At 38.0% G+C, this 21,824-nt stretch overlaps 1 protein-coding gene across 2 annotated transcripts in view; it reads left to right on the forward strand.

The window, feature by feature from the left end:
* The window catches only part of ERp60 (disulfide-isomerase A3), a 133,455-nt gene that overhangs the window by 53,770 nt on the left and 57,861 nt on the right, over positions 1 to 21,824 (forward strand). For both annotated transcript variants that reach the window (XM_090377946.1, XM_090377945.1), the window contains one exon: positions 13,012 to 13,125. In XM_090377946.1, the coding sequence (XP_090234072.1) occupies positions 13,012 to 13,125 (114 nt within the window). The remainder of the gene's footprint in view (positions 1 to 13,011; positions 13,126 to 21,824) is intronic.

Genomic DNA, 21,824 nt, shown 5'->3' on the forward strand with positions numbered 1-21,824 from the left:
GAGCTTTGTAAACATTGTGCTATTGTTATGAGTGCACAGATCCTGAATAATTCAACCAAAAATACCTTGTTTTGCTCTTGATTCCAATAAAGAATGCTCATAATTATTTAAAGTTGTGCATGTTGTTATTTGAAGTCTTCTGTAACCTGACTTTCTCCATGCATGTGGTAACACCTGTTCTGTATCTTTTTGATTTTAATATCTGTAAATTTAATCTTTATCCTTTTATGTCCTGTGTTTGGAGTTTATGAAATTTGATATCACAATGTCTGACAAGTCTTTTCATTCAAATTCAGTTTTTAGTATCAGTTAGCACATGCTTATGCTGTTCAGTCTTTTTATCTATTTCAAGCAGTTTTACTGCTTTGCACACTTTTGATCTGTTACCTTTTATCTAGAAATTTACGGTTCAGTCTTCTTTAGACTCTTATTATAATAAGGGTTTTTATAATTATAGTTCACAACATTATGCTTTTGAATGACTTGTCTCACTGGCCCCTTGTTTTTTATATCTAGACTTCACTGTTTCACACTTGGCAGACTTTAATTTATCTTTTTTTTTTTTCATATTTTAATATATTTTTTTATTTGAATACGTACTTAGTCAAAGCTTAATAAAAACAGCACTCGCCTCAATCTGTTATGGTTACATGAATTATGAAACGGTGGTGTTGGGAAATCTGACCGAAACTAAAATCAGAAGTTAGGAAAACTATAAACTCCTATACGAAACCCTCATAATAGAATGGTACCGTTTTTAAACACTGATCTTGACATCATAAACACACAACTTCTGGTTTCCTTGTCTTCCATTTGGAATCTCATGCGAGTTAAATTACCAAGAGTCCGGCAAAACATTTCGGGTACTTAAGATCCATAGCAACCTTCTACCCTTCATTTTAGCATCAACTGAAGATGAATCTATCGAAAGTCTGCCACCGCTACAGGGAGCATGTGTCTGTACCCAAATGCTTTAGATGTGGCCGCTTTGGGCACACAACACATACCTGTGCCCAAACCCAGCCTACATGTGGCCATTGCGCTGAACGAGGCCACGAATTTAAATCATGCCCAAAAAAGGACAAACCACCTATGTGTGCAAACTGCAAGTCACAAAAGCTGCAGGCAGATCACTCTATCAGGGATAATAAGTGCCCTATATACCAAAAAGCAAGGAGTACATACCAATTGAGACTCGATTATGGGTACACATCTTAGACCATATAATAACAGGGTACTATTTGCACAATTAAACGCCAAGAGGTCCAAGGCAGTTGTGTGCAGCTGACCAGGACAGCAAACGAGGAAAACCTGGATATCTTGCTCATCCAGGAAACATATATGCACAGTAAGAAGGTCAAGGGATATCCCCTGAAGTATAAAATCGTGCAAACTGATGATGAAATGCCATAGGCTGCCATTCTAATCGGAAATCCAGACTACAGTCACCAAAATCACAAATTACTGTCTCTCATGGGCTGTATGTGCCCACGTCATCACTGCACTGGGCGAATTTTATGCAGTATCGCTTTACTGTCGTCCAGGAGAAGATATCCTCCCAGCTATAACTTACCTGCAAAATGTTCTGGAGGAATTCCCGAACGCTAAAATCGTAGTGGGCGCTGATGCAAACTGCCGTTCGCCGGCGTGGTTTAGTGAAACCCCGGAGCGACGTGGCGCGGTAAATGGACAACACCTGGAGGAGTATCTGGCAAACAGTTGCTATATGATCCTTAACAAACCAAACAACCTACCAACATTTTCAAACACTATGTGGGAGGCCACAATTGATGTTACTTTGGCTACCAGATCTCTAGCGGACCACATTGCATTCTGGACTGTCAGAGAAGACTGGACCTCATCTGATCACCGAACAATTACCTTTCAACTAAACCGTAAACTAAATAGACAAATGGTACATAGACAATTGCAACACAGATATGCTGTTGAGAAGGCAGACTGGCCTCTCTTCCAGGAGTCATTACATACAGCTGCTCAAGCACTTGACACAGAAAGACTAGACCCAGATAGACACCAAGCGAAAATTGTCAAGCTTATCACAGATGCAGCAAACAATTCCATAAAGCGGAAAAAACCTACTCCAGGAGCTGTTCCCTGGTGGTCCCCAGAATTACAACTCAGACGTGTGGTAAACACCTGACGAAAAAATTTTCAACGTGCCAGGTGTAGTTGGCCTGCAGTAGAGGTGGAAGCACTACGACAACAGTACCGAACGGCCAGGAATCAATATACAGCAAAGATCCGTGAACGAAAACAACGCTCCTGGGAGCACCTAGTATCCATAGTTGGAAACGACAACCCCTGGGGAGTGGTCTACAGAGTGACCACAAATAAACTCCCCAGAGGCAAAGTCATCCCCACAACCAAGAAGCCACAAGGGGAGTACACCAAAACGTGGCAGGAATCCATCAATAATATCCTAGATGCCATGTTCCAGAAACACCTGGATCCAACCACCCCAGAACAAACATCGCTCTGCCTAAGAAATAGTACCTACACAACAATCGAAGAGGAAGAGCCCTTTACTAGGATCAAACTGGACATTGCAGCCGCCCAACTAAGAAACAGGAAATCACCAGGTGCAGAGTTATTAGAGCCAGAAATCGTAAAAAAGGCAGTTGAGACTATCCCAGAAAAAATACTAAATTTATTTAACCAGTGCCTAAAAGAAGGCTATTTCCCACACACCTGGAAAACGGCAACGCTTCGGCTCATCCTCAAAAATCCAACAAAGCAGCAGGATCTCCCAGGGTCCTTCAGACCCATAGCCTTACTGTCTGTACTGAGCAAACTGATGGAACACCTTCTACGAAATTGGATAGCAACTCACTACTCAAATGCAGGCCTTCAATCCCGAAATCAGTTCGGGTTCAGAAAAGGACACTCCACCGTAGATGCATTGGAAAATATTGTTAACACCACAACCACCCAAAAGTACTTCCCTCGTCATCGCAATAGATTTTGCTGGGGCGTTTGACACTCTCTGGTGGCCAAGTGTCCTCGGCAGGCTCTGGGAGGCTAACCTGCCAGCAAATCTATACAAATGCATCAGTATATATAACTCTCAGACAGATCAGTCACAGTCACTACTCCGTATTGCTCCGTCTTCACGGTTGATACACAGGATGCCCACAGGGTTCTGTTCTGGGCCCTCTTCTTTGAAATGTCGTCCTAGACGGCTTCCTAAATCTCAACCTTGGAAACGTCACATTCCAGGCTTATGCAGACGATCTTATTCTGATGCTTGCTGAGGACTCCAGAGCACAATTAGAGGACTGGGCTGACAACAACAAACTCACAATTTCTCCAACCAAGACATGTTCAGTCCTACTCAGGGGGAACCTAGATATTAGGAGGCCTCCCCAAATCAAAGTCCAGGGGAAAACCGTCAAACTCGCAACAGAATTAAAACATTTGGGAGTCATGCTCGATAGGAATCTATCCTTCACACCACATCTGACATACATCAGGAATAAAATCAGAAACTATTCTGCACTCTTTGCAAGAGTCACCCGTAAGGACTGGGGCTTGAAGAAAAGGACCCTCGCCCTCTTCTATATGACAGTATTCCTGCCAGCCATTTCATATGCCTCCGGAGTCTGGCACCACAAAGCGACCACCGTGGTCAACAGGAGAAAACTCGAGACGATACAAAGATATACCCTGCTAACGATCTCCAGAGCCTGCAGGATGGTGAGTACTCACGCGCTGCAGGTCCTTATGGGTGCCCTCCCCCTGGACCTGGAGATTGTTCGTCGCGGAATCCTACACCACCTCAGCAAAGGAAAAACGTCCACCTGCCTGAACTACACGATTGATTTAGCCAATGACCCTAAAATGGAAAAGAAGCAACTCACACTGCATCTCCAACAGACCTGGCAAACCCGCTGGGAAAATTCAATCAAAGGTGAAATCACCTGGAAATTCGTGCCGACAATTCAGACGGTATATCCAAAATATCCCCACTGGCTGTCTCCAGGACTCCTGGTCACATACCTACTCACCGGACACGGTGCATTCAGACAAAAGTTGTCAGGCTTCAGACTCAGTGACACTCCTCTCTGCCACTGTGGCGAAACAGAAACATGGGAACACCTCATGTATCACTGTCACCTGTATCAAGATCTACGTTGCCGGCTCATCACTGAAATTCAATTCACACTGCAAAACCAGGAACACCTCATCCTAGAAGAAGAAGACAGCTACAAAGTGCTAACAAAATTCGCTCAGGGCCTCTTCAGCAGAAGACGGACCTTCCCCAGCCGCAACCACTGCAATGAAGAGAATGCAAGTACCCATCAAAGCTGCCCATAATCTGAAAAACAATTCGACACCACTAAGGACCACCAGAACAAGTCAAACCCGCAGGGATCTGACTTCGTAACAGAAGGAACAAAATGAAATCGCAAATGCACATCCAAGCTGACTAGACTAAATAACCTCGGATGGGATCTTAACCAATGAATGGCTACAAAATAAACTGGACTTTGTAAACCTCGGATGGGACAATGTCCTAAAAATGACATTCCACCGACTGAAGAAACTGCAGAGCCTCTCTGCACAATAGCCTTATTGGCGATCTGACCTGGCGCCCTTGCCTGGTCCACTTTTCTTCCCTTTCCCTGGCTGGGGGGGGGAGGTGATGGTCCCTCTGTCTCCTTCCCTCCTTGCCACCCACACTTTCCCTTCTGGTGGGGCATGGGCATGCCCCACCAAATCTTGGAGACACCCTCCCTATCGACTCCATCTTCTGTCTTTCGCCCCCCCAGCCTTCAGTCTCTCTCCCACTCTACCTGCACGCAAGCGAAAACCCCACACATCCAAACTTAATTATAGCCAAATTTGATTCGCCCACAATTTTCGGCCTCACAATTCTAGCACAACCACCACGTGTTAACCTCTGAATTTTTTTTTTTTTTTTTTACTTAGTTATTTTTTATTTATTATTTTATTTTATTTATTATTTTTTTTTTTTTTTTAGGTCCTAGCCACTGAAATCTCAGGAAACTAGGTGCCAGGACCTGCCAGAGTACTTAATCCATACACTTTTAAGTCTCTGGCCTTTACAGCGTACTGTATCACACGACAATGTAAACTACGCGGAGATGGGGGAAACCCCTGGTGCCGTTTGACCCCAAACACACTTTACACTTTACTTTGTTCACAGGTATTTACCTTATTATTTTTTTAATTTTAGGATATTTTATTTATACAATATTGCAACTGACAACTAGAGGATGATGTGGTGCACCTCCCCCCCCCCTCTCTTGAGCTAAGTTTTTTTTTTTTTTTTTTGAAATTATGCTTTCTTAAGATTCCCAACTTCTGATTTTAGTTTCAATCCGATTTCCCACACCACTGTTTCATAATTAATGTAACCATAATGGATTATTGAGGTGAGTGCAGTTTTTTTATTAAGCTTGTATGAATCCATTACATATTCCCTGTCATGAACTTCAGCATTTTGAGCTTTTGCTAACTCAAATCAATTTTTTTTTTTTTTTTTTTTTATTATTTAATTTTTTTTAAACCATTTGGTTCTGTTGATTCTTGCACATGATATTGTGGCTGCTTTATCCTTTGCTGTGCTTAATTTCTTTAGATTGTGATATTGAATATATGAAGAATATTGTGATAAAATCACAATATTCTTCATATATTGTGATTTTATCTTCAATATTTCAGACTTTGTTTCTGCGCTATTGCATGCTTTTAATCTACTTTGCTGTCAGGTGCACCCTTCGTCTGCTACCTGTTGCTTTTCTAAACACTTCAATTTCATATCCTTTGGTATTTAATTTCATTTTTCCCCAGTAGTATTATCCCCATGCTGACTATGGGTATTTATATTTAGGCTCATATATTTTCTGGTTCAAATTTCTTGAATCTCTGTGCTTTGCTGGTCAGGAAGGAATTTCTTTCTGGTTGCCAAAAAATAGGGGCTACAGTAGTTAATCTGTAGATTTTCTGGGCTGAAGGTTTTTTTTGGAGTCAGTACCAGAAACTCCCATTTACAGAATTGTGAGAATCCACATGGAGCAGTGGAAAGTAACTTCATTTTGTTTTTCTGTGTGTGTGTGGTGTTTATGCCTTGGTGACCAACTGCAACTTTTTAAATCTGACAAGTGACATTTATACCTGATTGTTGTGAAATGAACCCCCAGCCCTTTTAGAGAATGTTATTGCAGATGTATTACCAGCATAACAGGGAAATGGAAAATTTCATTAGGAATTCCATGTGATGGTTCCCTGGCTGATTGGCTGTGGTGATGTGCATGTATGGAGTCACATTAAAAATGTGCATGAATATAAGGTGAGTGCATCAGGATTAACTTCATCCAATTTTTTGCTGCAAGACTTTAACAGTCCGGCTGTTAGGGTTACACGTTCTCTGGACAGACAAGCCATGCTGTGTATCCAAGTTGATGACAGATGTTTTAAGCCATTACTGTATGTTAAAATATGTAAATTGTACAGTGTAATCTTCCTAATAAAAGTGTGTGTATATATATTCCCCAATACCAAGTTCCAAGCCCTTCGTGGCATTTAGTCTGTGAGGCATTGCAGTATGCTACTTGTTTGGAGAGATCTATCAATGATTGGAATTGAACAAGGCATATTTAAGAAAAGTATTTTTCATCCAAATTGAGTATCGTTCATCTTAAATTTTTCCATAGTAAAGTGCAGTGGAGATTCATCTCCACAACCTAGGGAGAGAGAGAAGACTGAGAAAGCAATGGAAGTGTCTTGGACTCCATTAGTTTGTCATCAGGCAATAAGCTAGGTATGCCTCTGCAACTTTGTGTCAAACAATTTGAAGGTAAAAGAATTTTGGTAAGGAGTTTTTTTAGGTTCTTTTTGTTAGGAACAACAGGACATTATCATGCTTAATGCAAAGAGTCGGCCAAGGCATCCAAAAAGATGTTCGGTTTGGTGGCTAAATTTTTCTTTGTCCTCAACATCCCAAAATCTCTTTCCTTTGAGGGTAGTTTTTACTTTGGGGAAACAAGTCTGTTGATGCTAGATCAGGAGAGAAGGGTGGGTGGTTGATCTGTACAATGTTTTGTCAGAAATGTCTAAGTACAGAATGGGCAAGGGCATTGTCATGCAACATCAAGAACTAGCTGCTTTTCTCTTAAAATTGTGGTCTCACCTAGAAAATGTGCCGCCTCAAATAGTCTTTAAAACACCTGTATGTAGAATGCAGCATTAACTCTACTCTTTAGGTACAAATTCCTTGTATTCCTTCTGGGTCATGCTGAAACCCAGCACTCATCTCTAGTAGCAACATACAGTTGAGGAAATTGGGATTTTCTGATGAAGTCTTTACATGATGGCACTCTTCATTGCTTCTTGCTCATCTATTGGATTGGACAGCACAAATTTTGCACAGCCATTCCTTTTCCATGAATCTTTGTGTGCGATTTGAACTGTCTCCTTATTCATATCCAACTCATCTGCCATCGTTCTGAGGGTAAAACAATCTTGCCACATCCTAAACTTTTGCAATTGTCCTCTTGACAGAGGACAGTTGTAAAAGTTGACGAACACCCACTTCTTGGGTAATTGCGATCATCTTCATCTCTGCTTTTGAATTGCTTCTAATATTTAGACACATTGGTATGATGACTTAGCATTTCTTCTTTGCCATAAGTTTTTAACAGCTTTTCCCAGTTTAAAGCAAAATTTGATATTTGTCCATTGCAAAATTGACTCAGAACATTAATGTTACTAACAAAGCTGGTTGTTACTTGCAACCTGTCAACCTTTCTTCTGGAAGACTCTGCACCACTTGTTTATTTTCAAATTAATTCAACAAGACTGCAACACAACTGGTCTGGGAACTTTATTGCTACACCTTAGGAGGAAAAGTGTTCTTTCTAGTAGCTACATTAGTAGCTGATAGTTGTGTGTAAAACAATTATTTTATTCCCAGTTTTTTCCTGAAGGGTAATAATTTGTCTATTGATCTCTCTCTCTCTCTCTCTCTCTCTCTCTCTCTGACATTTTTCTTCAAAAAATGCATTTCACTTTCTGGTTTCTGTATGGTCTTTGTGAAAATAAATCAAAGCCAGTAATATTGTTTGTTAGTGTCTGTATGTAAGAATATTATCCACAGGTTAGCAAAATAAATTTATGCTTATGTACATAGCTTAATTAATATACATTAATTAAACAACACTTTGTAATATGACTATAATTTAGAATAGTCACTTATTTTAGATTGCTTTAAATTATCACTACAAAATCTATTTATACAATTTTTCAATATTGTATAAACGGTCTTTTTACAATTACTTCCACCAGTTTCTTTCCACGCTCATCCTGAGGATGGCTATAGCTTCACAAGTTTGCCAGTTTTGTAACTGGATTTCATTCAAGTTCATCTTAATTTTCCTCCTTGACAAAATTATCAATAACAGACTAGACAAATTTCTTCATCTGTTAAAGGTGTAGTAACTTGTAGATCACTGTCTTCGGGCTTTTCAACACTATCAGTATCGTGACTTAGTTGACCGTTGTGAATAATTAATCCAAATTTTTTGAAACGGTTGCTAATGCAGATTTTGAAAGCTTCGTTCCAGGCACTCATTGTCATATGAAGTGCATCTAGAACAGTTACTGCTTTGCGATATCTGGTGATGTTCTCAGACCATCTATAGATGGTCCTTCGCCTCATGTCCAATCTATAAAAGGTCTTAAAGGTTTTTATTATTCCCTGGTCGAGAAGTTGAATCAGTGATGTGGTATTTGAAGGTAGAAAAACTAATTCAATGTTTTTGAAAGTCAACTTTGGATGAACTGGGCAGTTGCCCAAAACCAAAAATTTTATTTTTCTTATCCAATTGCAAATCCCATTTACAAAGATTATCTTCAAATAAAGAAGCTGATCCAAGTATTGGCATATTCAACAGGCAGCTGTTTTACTCCTTTAAAACACCTAGGTGATTTACTCTTGCCGAACTAATGGCTTCATCTTGATTGTTCCCATCATGTGTTGCATGTTAAAAGAACTGTAATCTGCCCTCATTGTCTTTCCTGCAGATGCAGAGGAAATTTAATTTAAAATCATGCAGTGGTCTGGGCTAGCCCTGTAGTACAACCCTGTTTCATCTGTATTAAAAATATCTTCAGGATTATAAGTGCTTAACAGTTTGCCAAGAGGTTTTTAACCAGGTGTCAGCTGCAGAACCATTGGGATCCTGTTCTCCATGAATTTTTTTGTAAACAATATCATGCCTCTCCTTCCATCTGTTGCCTTAAACTCTTAGTGTAGTTTTTCAGCAAAATCTTTAGCATTTTTGAAGAAGAATGCTATGATTGATTGCTGCATTAAATGAGCTGGCCTGTGTTAACCAAACAAACAAAGCATCTACTGTTTGCCATTTCCCTTCACACTTTTTTTCTGGTTTCACTAATCACATTAGTGTTTAATGTGTGATGTGATTTTAATAATTTTGATAAAGATGACTGAGGCACTCTTAATTTTTTTGCCACTTTTCTTTGAGACATTGCTTAAGTTTAATTTATCATACGTTTCTATAAATCATAACTTATCTTTTACGCTCAAATTCACTCTGTTTACTGACTTATTTTTTTTTATAGTAAAATTTTAAACACTATAAAAAAAAGCATCAATCAATAACAAAGCAAATGACACACGCAAGTGAGACTAAGTTTAGATATAGAAATGAAGAGCAGATTTCAATGAAAGGGATACACATTTCACCGTAATAACATGAAAACACAGAATTCCAGCCATCTGTATTATCACAAATGCAATAAAATTGAGTTTACTATCCGTTCATTGCATTAACAGAAAAGCCCGATAAATTGGAAACTGCAAATTGTTTTATGGTTGTAACCTCCAGATTTTTAGAAAAGAATGTGACCTTTAGAAAAATATTGCAGATGCATTCAAAATTGATTTTAATAACCAAAAATGTGATTCTAATAAATAATGAAAGTGTAGTGAATTTTATTGATTTGAATCTGTTCTTTGAATTTGATTCTACAAATCGGCTGATTCTAATAACCAGTGATCACTTACTGTACTTCTAATGAATGATTATTGTTTACAGCTGCTCTTATGCCAGGCATATCTGAAAATATAGTTTTTTGTCAGTTAAAAATGAAATTTCAATTCCCACTATTCCTGACTGTTCTTACAGTCACCATGTCTGGCCTCATGACCCTAGTAGCCCTTGCACTAGAAATGCCAATACCCCCATTATTCACTGCAATTTTCACTATTGTTATCATTGATGTTTTACTTCACTTCCATCACTGTGTGTAAAATTAACTTCTTTGGTTTCATTGCTGACTGGTTAATAATTATGCTTCATCATAGTTATGACATATTTAGGAAATGAAAGTATGTGCCTGTGGGTAGATTGTGCCATTTTCTTTCATTATTTTGAAAATGCCAGTCACAAAGCAGCACAGGAATTTTTCCGGAAACAGATGTATGACTGGACTTGTGTAAAAAGCAACAACCTTTGCTTTTCATTCAACATTTCTATCTAAGGAAGGTAGAGTAGTTGAATGGAGACAAGTGGAGTAGAGGAAGAGTTAATAGACAACTATGAATTTTAGCAAAAACTTAGTGCTAATTACCTAGTAATCAGATTTATCTTATTACAATATAATTAGCACTTAGCTCCATGTAGGGTTTAAGTTGTGAGATTTATAGGGTACCAAGCAGGTTTGTTACACTCTAATGAGTAAATAGAGTAGGCTTTGCCTTCAACCACTCTGTTAATCATTGTTTTAACAATGATGTTTTGATCACTGGTTGCCATGGTTATGAAGCTAGTGGTTACCTTGATTTCTTCTAGATTAGACTTACACTTCTGGTCATTAAGTGTAATAGAAATTTCTATCCACTAAATCTCCCATATTGCTCAAAGCTTATATGGAGTTAAAGTACAAGTTTTACTTTCATTCTAATTTAGTGATCTAGACTATCCCATCTATCATATGCCTCCACACAATATTTAAAAACAAGATTATCAGTTTAAAAAGCTGGCAAGATATAGTAAAAGGTAAATAACAAAATTTGTTTAAGTGTTGATTGGTTTAGTGGTGGATAATCAATTTTTGCAGGAACTGAAGTTAAGTTATTCTGAAAAATAGGCTTTTATGTTCTGTAGAGAACTGACAGTTACTTCTCACCAGAAATCATGTTACTTTACAAATTAAGCTTTTTCTGTTACAAATTATACATGACATTGTTATGCTGAGGAATAGAATCCTAGTGAATTAGGAGAAAAACCTTTTTTTTGTAATTTAGAAAATACTAGTTTGTGGTTTTAAAAACAGAATCGGAGAACCATCTCATTCTCTGGGAGATGTTAGTTTTGGTTCTGTAGCAATCTGCACCGCTTTCCCTCTCACTTCTGTATTATCTGTGAATGAAGTGTTATTTATGATCAAGGGACATTGGCAGAAATACTATAATGTAAAGTGTAAAATGTTTTGCAAAATAAATTAGTTACCACTTATCACAAAGTAATTATTCAAATATGGATGAATTTTTCTAATTATTACTTGCTTATTAATCATCTGGCATGTTAGCAACCAGAAAAAAAAAAATCTAATATCATGTCTATTTTATAATTCCTTAAGTACAGCCATTAAAGGTTTATGGCTAGGTGCTGTTGCAAAAAATGCACCACTGCCCATACTTTTAATTTGCATTATTTTTATTTTGCTTTCTACATCTACATTGTATATATAAAAAGTAACAAACTTTATTTTAATTTTTTACTTAGTGTAGCTAGATATGCATGCAATGCCCATGAAAAGCATTGCTGTTCCTTTTCAATGTATTCAGCTAGATTTGTGAAAGCATAATAGTCAGGAGAGAGAGCAAGCCATGGGCATCAACCACAGTGATGATCTCACTTGTTACCTCTTGCTGTTTTGTTATTCAATAAAGTGTGCTATTTTAAACTTACTTGCAAATTTTCTCTTAAAATTAATTACAGTGTATGAGAACTTTCTTACGCATCCTACTAGATGATTAAAAAATCTATGCCTAGAAAGTAGATATGGTCATTGAATGGAGGGGCAACCATTAATTGCAGTAAACACTGAATTACTAGTTGGATTTCATTACTGTGTCATATCTAAGAAATGTGCAAATCATTTCTTAAAATGAAAAGATGAAACCAGATTTTAAAAAATAAAATAATTACTGGACAGATCTTCGTGTCAATGAATTTTTATCATAAGTATAAAATTGATGTAGAGCCTTAATTATATCAAACTAACCCTTTGCTCTCTTTCGTGGCCACAAATTTCTTGTCTTAAAATGTTGAGTTCAGGAGTTTTTTTTTTTTTCCTCCCTAACAGAAAAAAGATTTAAGTTCCATATACAACTGAAGATTAGGAGAATTATGGCTTTTAAAGTGAAGACCACAAACTAATTTTTTTTCTTTTGTGAGGTCTTTGGTTGTATACTGTTAGGGCTCTACTAGCATATGATCTCAACCTATCTTGGTTGAGTAGTGGTGTAAAGATTTCAAATTTAGAATGTGTCCTGTATCTGTGGGTTTTTAACTGTCAGTTAACTAATTATTATTCAGTTTATTTTATTTTTGGAAATTTATTGGGAGAACTGGGAATAAATTCCTGTGATAATTATAAGTGGAAAGTGTACTGGAACACTGCTTTCAAAGTACTGTAAAAAAAAAAAAAAAAATTCATTGAACCCTTGCATTGTGGGTCTTGGTTATTCAATGAGAAATGTATTGAATGAAAGCTGTCATAGTTTTTACTAGAAAAAACTTGAACCACAGTTTTCAGTAGTTGGTGTGTTTTAGAAAATTCAAAATGCGTGAGGCCATTAATGAGATATGACTAAATTTCATAATTAATTAAATATGAAAAAATTTAAAAGTTTAAGTCTTGTATTTATTTATGACATGGAATTTGTTAATTTATGATTTGTTCCATTTACTTACTTCACTTTGACTCTTATTTCAGTCAAGTTGTTCTCTTCCGTCCCAAGAAGTTTCATAGCAAATTTGAAGATAAACAAGTCAAGTATGAAGGATCTGCAGATAGGAATGAACTTGAAAAATTTGTCAAGGGCAATTAGTAAGTATTTTCTGTTTCTAAAATTCACTATAATGTATAAATTATGCATTGCTTCATCTTAAGTACAGAAGAAATTATACCAGATCTGAACACTTGAATCAATCATATATGTAGTGGATGATTGAAATTTTGGAAACTGAATTTTTATTTTACATGACATATAATATCCTATATGGCAATACAAACTTTATCACTTATTTTGGTTTATGACACAATAGCATCTTAACCATACTTAGAACATACACTGTCCTATCAAAAGTATAGGACACTTTAAATTGCAAGAAATTGACTAATACAGTCCATTCTGGTTATTTGGGGCATATCAGGACTAATGTATTTTTGGCCCGATTAAGCGGCTGCCCCAGTTATGTGAAGTTTCACATAAATAGTTAAAAATACAATGTAACCCCCCCTTTACAATTGATTCACTGTACAATCAAATCCTGTTACGACGAACTCAACATAGTAAAGTACTGTTCACTATACAATGTGCAGTAAGTGCTGGTAATTGTGATCACGTTTGTAAATTGAATTTTAATTCTATTAAACAGATTTCTAATTAGCAAAGATATATATTAAGCACAAATTTACCCTTTACCTTGCAAATTAAAAAATTAAATGATAACTGAAAATCTGAAGATTATGTGATAATGGAATAATTAATACATACTGTAATATGTACATGCGAACTAGTTGACATTTGTGTGTGGGGGTTAAAATTTAAAATAGTAAAAAGATAAGCAATCAATAACAAAGAACACAGAACACACAAATTGCAAGTAACACCATACGCGCAAGTGAGAACAGAGTAATGAGTTACAAAGCTTTAAAAATAGGAATGAAGAGAAGATTCTGAAAATTAATTTTTTTGATTGAAGATTTCATGGAAGTGGAAACATTTCACCATAATAACCCACAGAATTCCAGCTGTCAGTGCTATCGCAAATTCAGTAAGATAGTTTACTGTCCATTTATGATAATTTCACTAACAGAAAAGTCCAATAAACAAGTGACTGCTAATTGTTTTATGGTTGTGACCTCCAGAATTTCGACTGAACCACATGGTACCATCGGAGACAATTGTAGGGTAATTTCCAGTGCTGTGGTCTCCTGTCCCAAGTAAGCAAAGTAAACACTGGCTATTTTCTCGGGTTTTTTTTTATGTGAACCCCAAACAAGAGAGGTATTAGAACCTATAGTACTTAGTACCATGCTTGAGTTGGAGGTTGAGAAGGCGAAAGATATTTGTTGACATTGGACTTTTAACTTCTGTAGATTGTAATTTTCAGGAAATACGTATGAAGGAAGGTTGTTCCAGAAAACAGCATTTGAATGAATAAATGAGGAAGTTGAAAAGTTGGTTCTGTGGGTTTGAAGTTGGACAGTAAATGGGTGTTGGCTGATGGCGGCTCCTGTTTGGACTGTTTTCAAAGAGAGAGAGAGAGCGGGAATTATAGAAGCCAATTCAGAAGAACAGTGCTCATGGAAGTATCTGTAGAAGAGGCATGCAGCAGACACAGCAAGTCTATGAGAAAGTAAGGACAGAGACTGTTAGAGATGAATCATTAATTAACTTAACTGCCCTCTTCTGAATGGAATCAAGAAGCCTGAGAGAGGTTTTGGGGGCACCACCCCAGATGTGGGAACAATATTCCATGGCAGGGTGGATTTGTGATTTATACAGAATGAGTAGCTGTTTGGAAGAAAAGTAATGCCGAGAGCAAAAGAAAAAAACCAAGTTTTTTAGATGTAGAGGAAGCAATATTTGTAATGTGCTTGTACCAGGAGAGATTAGAAGTCAGAGTGATCTCCAAAAGAGATCATTTTGCCTAGAAATCTGAGTGTCACTAAAAATAAGCATAGTATTAGTAACGGATGCATAGTGCAAGAAAGCCTATGGCTTATGCTGCACCAGCCAAAAAAAAAAAAAAAAAAATCTGAACAAAACAATGATAAAAACAAAATAAATAATAATTTTAAAAAAAATAAAATATAAATAAAAAGGAAATTAAACCTATCATCCTATGCGCTTCCCTTACCCGAAAGTACTATCCAGATGACCTTTGAATTTCCCCAAACTGTCGGCCTCTACCACCCATGAAGGCAACTTATTCCAGTAATTTATAACTCGCTGGCTAAAATAAAACTTCCTGCAGTCCAATCTAAACATTTCCCCGCGTAACTTGAATTTATGTCCCCTAGTTCTAGCATCATTTATAATCTTGAAAATTTTGTCCTCATTCATTTTACTGATGCCTCTCAGAGCCTTAAACACCTCAATCAAATCTCCCCTAAGGTGTCTAGTTTCCAAACTCTGCAACCCACATATTCGAAGTCTTTCTTCATACGGACGCCCTTTTGCCGATCTCACCAGGCGAGTTACCCTTCTTTGCACCCTTTCAAGAAGCTCGATGTCTTTCTTTAGGTGCGGTCTCCATACTTGAACACAGTATTCCAAGTGTGGTCTAACATAGGCCTTATATAATGGGATTATCACGTCCCTATCTCTACTTGCAAAAGTTCGATAGATCATCGATAGGACACCATGGGCCTTCCTTGCAACCTGTTTACAATGCTCAGAGAATTTCATGTCTGACCGTATCGTAACACCCAAGTCCCTTTCCTCCAGTACTGGCTTTAGTTGAACTCCACCAAGTGAATAAGTTATTTTGGGATTACTGTTTCCCAGGTGTAATACCTTACACTTTGTTGGATTAAAGCACAGCTGCCATTTTTCTGACCATTCTTGAAGTCTATCTAGGTCTCTCTGAAGAAGCTCAGCTTGACAGTGATCATTAACTACTCTACCAATTTTAACATCATCTGCAAATTTAGACATCACGCCCTCTATCCCTTCATCAATGTCGTTTATGAAAATTAAAAACAGTGGTCCTAATACTGATCCTTGGGGAACCCCACTTCTTACATCAACCCAATCTGAGGAATAGCCATTTAACACAACCCTCTGCCTCCTGCCCTGAAGCCATCCTTCTATCCATCTAAGGATTTTTCCAGTGATTCCAACCTGTTCCAGCTTATAAAGCAACCGCTCATGTGGGACTGAGTCAAAAGCTTTGCTGAAATCTAAATAAACAATGTCGAAATTATTCCCTAAATCCAGCTCGTGAGTGACCCTTTCGAAATAGCGAACCAGATTTGTTAAACATGATTTTCCCTTTACAAAACCATGCTGAGTATCCTTGAGAATTTCAATTCGATCCAAATGATCCTGAATTCCACCCTTGATCAATGCCTCCATGATTTTCCCTACTACTGAAGTCAGACTGACAGGTCGATAATTTCCCACTTCACTTTTAGAGCCACCCTTATGTATGGGAGATACATTTGCACTTTTCCAATCCAAGGGAATCTCCCCAGAGTCTAGTGATGCTCGCATAACCAGCCTCAGTGGTTCAATGCACTTGCTTGCCGCCTCTCTCAAGATTATAGGGTATATTCCATCAACTCCAGGAGCCTTACTAGTCTGTAGGCTTGAAAGTTTTTTTCATTAAATAATCTTGCGAAATTTCAATATCATTAATTACATATTTTTTAACTTCGCTCCCACAATTTCCCATTGCCACAAAAGGCTTTTCATTTGTAAATATCGATGCAAAATAACTGTTGAGTTCATCTGCAATGGCAGCTGGTGTATTTATTACTATCCCCTTTCCCTTACGTAAAGGTCCGATCTGGTTTGTCCTGCTCTTCTTGGCATTTATATATGTGAAGAATTCTTTATCCCCCCTCTTTGCTCTGTTTGCTAGTGATTTCTCATAAACTGCCTTTACCTGTCGAACCTTTTCTGTGGCTCTATTACACATCACCTTGTAGCTGTTATAGGCTTCAGTACTTTTTATTGCTCTGTAACGTTTCCATGCCACCTTTTTCTGCTCAAGTAATGTGGCAACTTCACTATTCATCCAACTTGGAACCCTTCTCGTGGAGTATTTTTTTAATGGTATATAGGCATTCAAGGCATCGGTGATTAATGTTTTAAAAGCGTACCACAGTTCAAATGTATTCATTCTCTGCGCGATATCTACCCAGTTAATAGAGGCCATGTAGTACCTTAAGGCATCGTAATTTCCTTTTCTGAAATTAAAACCCATTCCTTTGCCTTTTACTTCTGCTACCTCTCTCGTCATCATCCACCGTAGAACTCCGTGATCACTTCCTGCTACTGGTTCCTCTACTGTCAGCCCTGTTATGTCATCTGATTCATGTGTGATGATGAGGTCTAGGATATTCTTTTCTCTAGTACTTTCCCTGACATGTTGATACAAATAACAGTCATCTAGTTGATTTAAAAATTTTGTTCCCCATGTCGAGTTTCCTTCCCATTTACTCCAATCAATTAGAGGCAAATTGAAATCACACATAAGGCATTGACGCTTACTTGCCCATTCCATTTGCATGTAGAGGCTTTTGTCATAGTCTTCACAATCACCTGGTCTGTAGATTACGCCTACTCGCATTGTACCTTTGTTTCCAACTATCTCACACCATACAGACTCAATACTAGCATGTGAAATGTCTGAATCTGGGAAAGCTATCGTCGCACTCAGGCTGCTTCTGATAAGAAGCATTACCCCACCACCCCTTCTATCTACTCTATCCTTCCTAAATACATTATACAAGCCGTACTGAAACTCATCATCCCCAATTTCCGGGTGGCACCACGTCTCCGTAAGCCCTATTATGTCCGCGTTACTTGTTTTAACCAGCAGTTCGAATTCGCTCATTTTATTGACGACACTTCTAACGTTACTGTATAAACAATTAAGATTTACTGTTCTTGTATATTTAACAACCCTAACACAACCCTTGAAGTTTTTTAGGCTCTCTTCCCTGATATTAGCTACCTGCTCACGTGAAACGTCTTTGCCCCCAGAACATCTAGATAATACGTCCAGTTGGGGTAACAGATAAGAACTCTTAAGGTATGTGCAAGAGTTACATTGACCAATATTATCAGATAAACGCGTGTCAGTATTACCCACATCCCCCCTAACTAGCAGTTTCCCTGAACCTTTAAGGTATCCTCAATAATACTGGCAAAAACTTTTGCACCACCTTTGTTTAAGTGTATCCCGTCTCTACAAAACAAATTCCTTCTACCTACAAGTGTGGGCCATGCTGATAGAAATTTACCCCCTAAAGCCTTGCAGATTCCTTCAAGTCTTCAGTTAATCCACAAGGCTCTTAACATATAATCCCTCCTATCGTGTCTGGGCAGAATTGCAGACACATAGACATTATGGCCTAGCTCGCGACATTTCCTCAGCATGGAATAAGAAAGTGAAAAAAGCAGCAAAGAATAGGAGTAAGTTCAGGAGCACAGGTTTTGAGAACAAGTGGAGAAATACCATCAGGACCTGGAGCTTTTGTAGCATCAAGATTCATCAAAATCCTTCTGATATCCTTTTGACGGAAGACCACAGGAGGTATTGAATGGAGCGTGTTGGGAATGGTGGGAGGTGTTTTTCCAAGATCATTAATAGATGAGCTGGAAGAAAAATGGGATGCTAGCAGGTCAGCTTTATCCTTGGCTGAAGTGACAACAGAACCATCTGGTTTGGACAGAGGTGGGAGCAGAGATGAGCAAAAGTTGTAGCCAATAGCTTTGACAAGAGACCCTAATGCTCAGCTACCATTAGGGCAAGAAGCAAGTTTTCTACTCTTAGCCTGTTCAAACTCTAGTTTGGAGTGATTAATAACTGCTTTACAATTGTTGCGAGCTTTGGTGTAGGCAGAAAATGAAACTGAAAAATTAGAAACAAGCCAATTACGATATGCAACATTCTTCTCTTGAACAGCCTTAGCACATTTATTGGAAAACCAAAGTTTAGATAAAGGACAAGATGTTAAAGTGGACTGTGGGATAAAGGATTCCATTCCTGCAAGAATAATTTTACTGACACAATCTGAGCAAACGTTGACATCAGAAGTTTTGAAACAGTAATCCGACCAAGGAAAAGAAGTCTCGCAGGTCATCCCATTTTGCATTCTTCTAATGCCAAACAACACTAGGTTGGGAATAGCCATGAGATAAAGGTTCCATTGTAGAAGAGACAGATCACCAAGTTGTGATCTGAAGTGCCTAAAGGACCTCATTTTGACTGTGTACGTAGAAGGGTTGTTTGTGAGAAAGGAAAAGATCAAGCGTATTGGCTGTATGATTAGGATTGTCTGGTATTCTTGTAGGTAAATGAACAATCTGTGCTAGGTCATTAGTAATTGCAAAAGCCTCAGCATCTCTACCTGCTGGGTTGGTGTGACTAGAAAACGGAAGCCAGCTGGAGTTGTGAACATTAAAATCGCCAAGGAAAATTACCTCATTGTTAGGAAAGTTGGACTGGAGAAAGTAGAGTTGCAAAGAAAGGAAGTCAAAGAGCTCCAAGTGATTAGTGGAGTTGGGAGAATGGTAGAGACAACAGATGAATTTGACACAATGAGGTAGAGAGATTTTTAAGCCAGAGAAAATCAAAGAGAGGAGATTCCAAATTGCCAAGTCTTTGACAGGGAACATCAGAACGGACATATGCACAGGTACCACCTTCGAGGCAAAAGGAATCATACAGTGAATAATTTGGGCATCTGAGATGAGCAGTAGTTGAATCAACCAATAACTGAGATTCTGTCAGAAAAAGTACATGGGGTTTGGCAGACTGCAAGTGGAAATGGACATCATTGAGATTAGAATTGAGACCACATATGTTTGTGAAATGAATTAGGAAGTGCTTGGGAGGTTTAGATCTTTTTGCAGATAAGCTTGCTCTATTAGTTTGACAATTCATGGTGTATTCAATAGTAAGAAAAAGTGGGTGGGACATGCTGTATGAAGTAATGAAATTTTTGGATGTGGCGTACACGTGGTAAGACTGTACCCAGATCCTTGACATAACGTGGCCTCGACAATGCTTCCTGCATGCACACTACTCTGACTTCCTCCAGTCACTATCTAGCAGAGTAGAGGTAGCAAGATCATACACTAGCTGATCCCGAAGCCTCCTAGAGAGTTACCAATAGGTTTGGTCCGGTGTACTAACTAGCCGGCCAGCCTGCAAACACAGTTTTAAAGCTGTACCCCTCGAAATGTAAGGAATATTGGATCTCTCCACAACATTCATCATAACCTCAAAAGTCATCAATCATACTGAGACTGGTTTCTGTTTTTTAAGATTTGCCCTAAATAACTGGAATCCACTGTATATGCAAATATTTTGGCTTCTATAGGTGATCAGCAGGTAGTGTAGAATTAATTTCAAATACATAAAGTGAAAGTGAGCATGTAGAAGGAGAAAACAGTGTAAAAGGGAAATGATAGTTGGATGTCATATAGAAAATGTGTTTTATTATTGCCCAGGGAACAGTTGGTAACCTGCTGAGGAGACATTTAAAAAAAAAAAGTCAGAGGTGACAGAGCCGATGAAATTACCAGGTAAGTGTATAAAATACTGATTGACAGTAGCATGACTTGCAACTGCTGGCACCTTCTCCAACCTTGGAGAACCTGTGTTTGGAGCTACCAGCCACTTCAGGCAAACCTAACATGTAGATAGTTGGGTGCCATGAATTTTTATGCCAGAGCTGCAGCTTACAAACCTTCAATAACAAATTTGCACTGTTGATTGTGGTACAAGAGACACTGAACTGTGTACCTTGTGTCATAAATTAGTGAATTAATGTAAATCAGTCTTTTGGAGCAACAAGTTGGTTGTGCTAAATGCTTTTAATCTGGATACATTTGGAGGAAACTTGAATGTAAATGCATACTACTTGAGTGTTCTCCCAATTATGAAGTTGGTGTGTGGTAAGATGGGGTATGTAGTGTATGTGTGTACTCTGCATAATCACAATTTTATTTTTTTAAGTAGCCCTTATGTTTCTTATTACAACATGCTGTGTACATTAAACCGAGTATTGTGAACTCTTGATTGGATGAGAAATAGCATTGGAATATTTGTAGTAACCAGCAAAACTTTGACCTTGACCCATTTGATTAACTGAGTCAGTTAAACCACTTGATCTCTCTCTCTCTCTCTCTCTCTCAATGAAAACCACAATTTTGCAAAAGGTACTAGAATTTATAGTACTATGCATGGGTTGGAAAGACAGAAGATACTTGTTACATTACAGTTGAATTATCAGGAAATACATGTGAAAGGTTGTTCAAGAGATAAATGAGGAAGAAGAAATGTTGGTACTGTGAGTTTGAAGTTGGATGGAAAATAGTTGACTGGTTTGGAAGAATTAGAAAATCCAATTCAGAAGTGCCCATGAGTATCTGTAGTAAAGGCATGCAGCAGACAAAGAACACATGTGAAGCAGAAAAGACTTTGTAAGAGATAGGTCATTAATTAACCTGACTGCCATTCTTTTGAATGAAGTCTAGAAGCCTTGAGGTTCTGGGGGAGGGCAACACCCCAGATGTGGGAACAATATTCTATGGTAGAGCATATTTCAATTTGTAAAGAGTGAATAGTTTAGAAAATTGCCTAGGATAAGAGAACACTTTTTTAGATGCAGAGAAAGCAATATTTGCGATGTTCTTATGCCAAGAGATTAAAAGTCAGTTCAAATTCCTAAGAAATGTGAACTTGTCTAGACATCTGAGTGTTACCAAAGATAAGTACAGCAGCAGAAGAATCCTTTTTTGTGAGATATAAGACAGGACAGTTTTAGAAGGGTTGAAA

The sequence above is a fragment of the Mastigoproctus giganteus genome, chromosome 7 (genome assembly GCF_048544385.1).
Source record: "Mastigoproctus giganteus isolate SK-2022 chromosome 7, ASM4854438v1, whole genome shotgun sequence".
In the NCBI taxonomy this organism is placed as follows: domain Eukaryota; kingdom Metazoa; phylum Arthropoda; class Arachnida; order Uropygi; family Thelyphonidae; genus Mastigoproctus; species Mastigoproctus giganteus.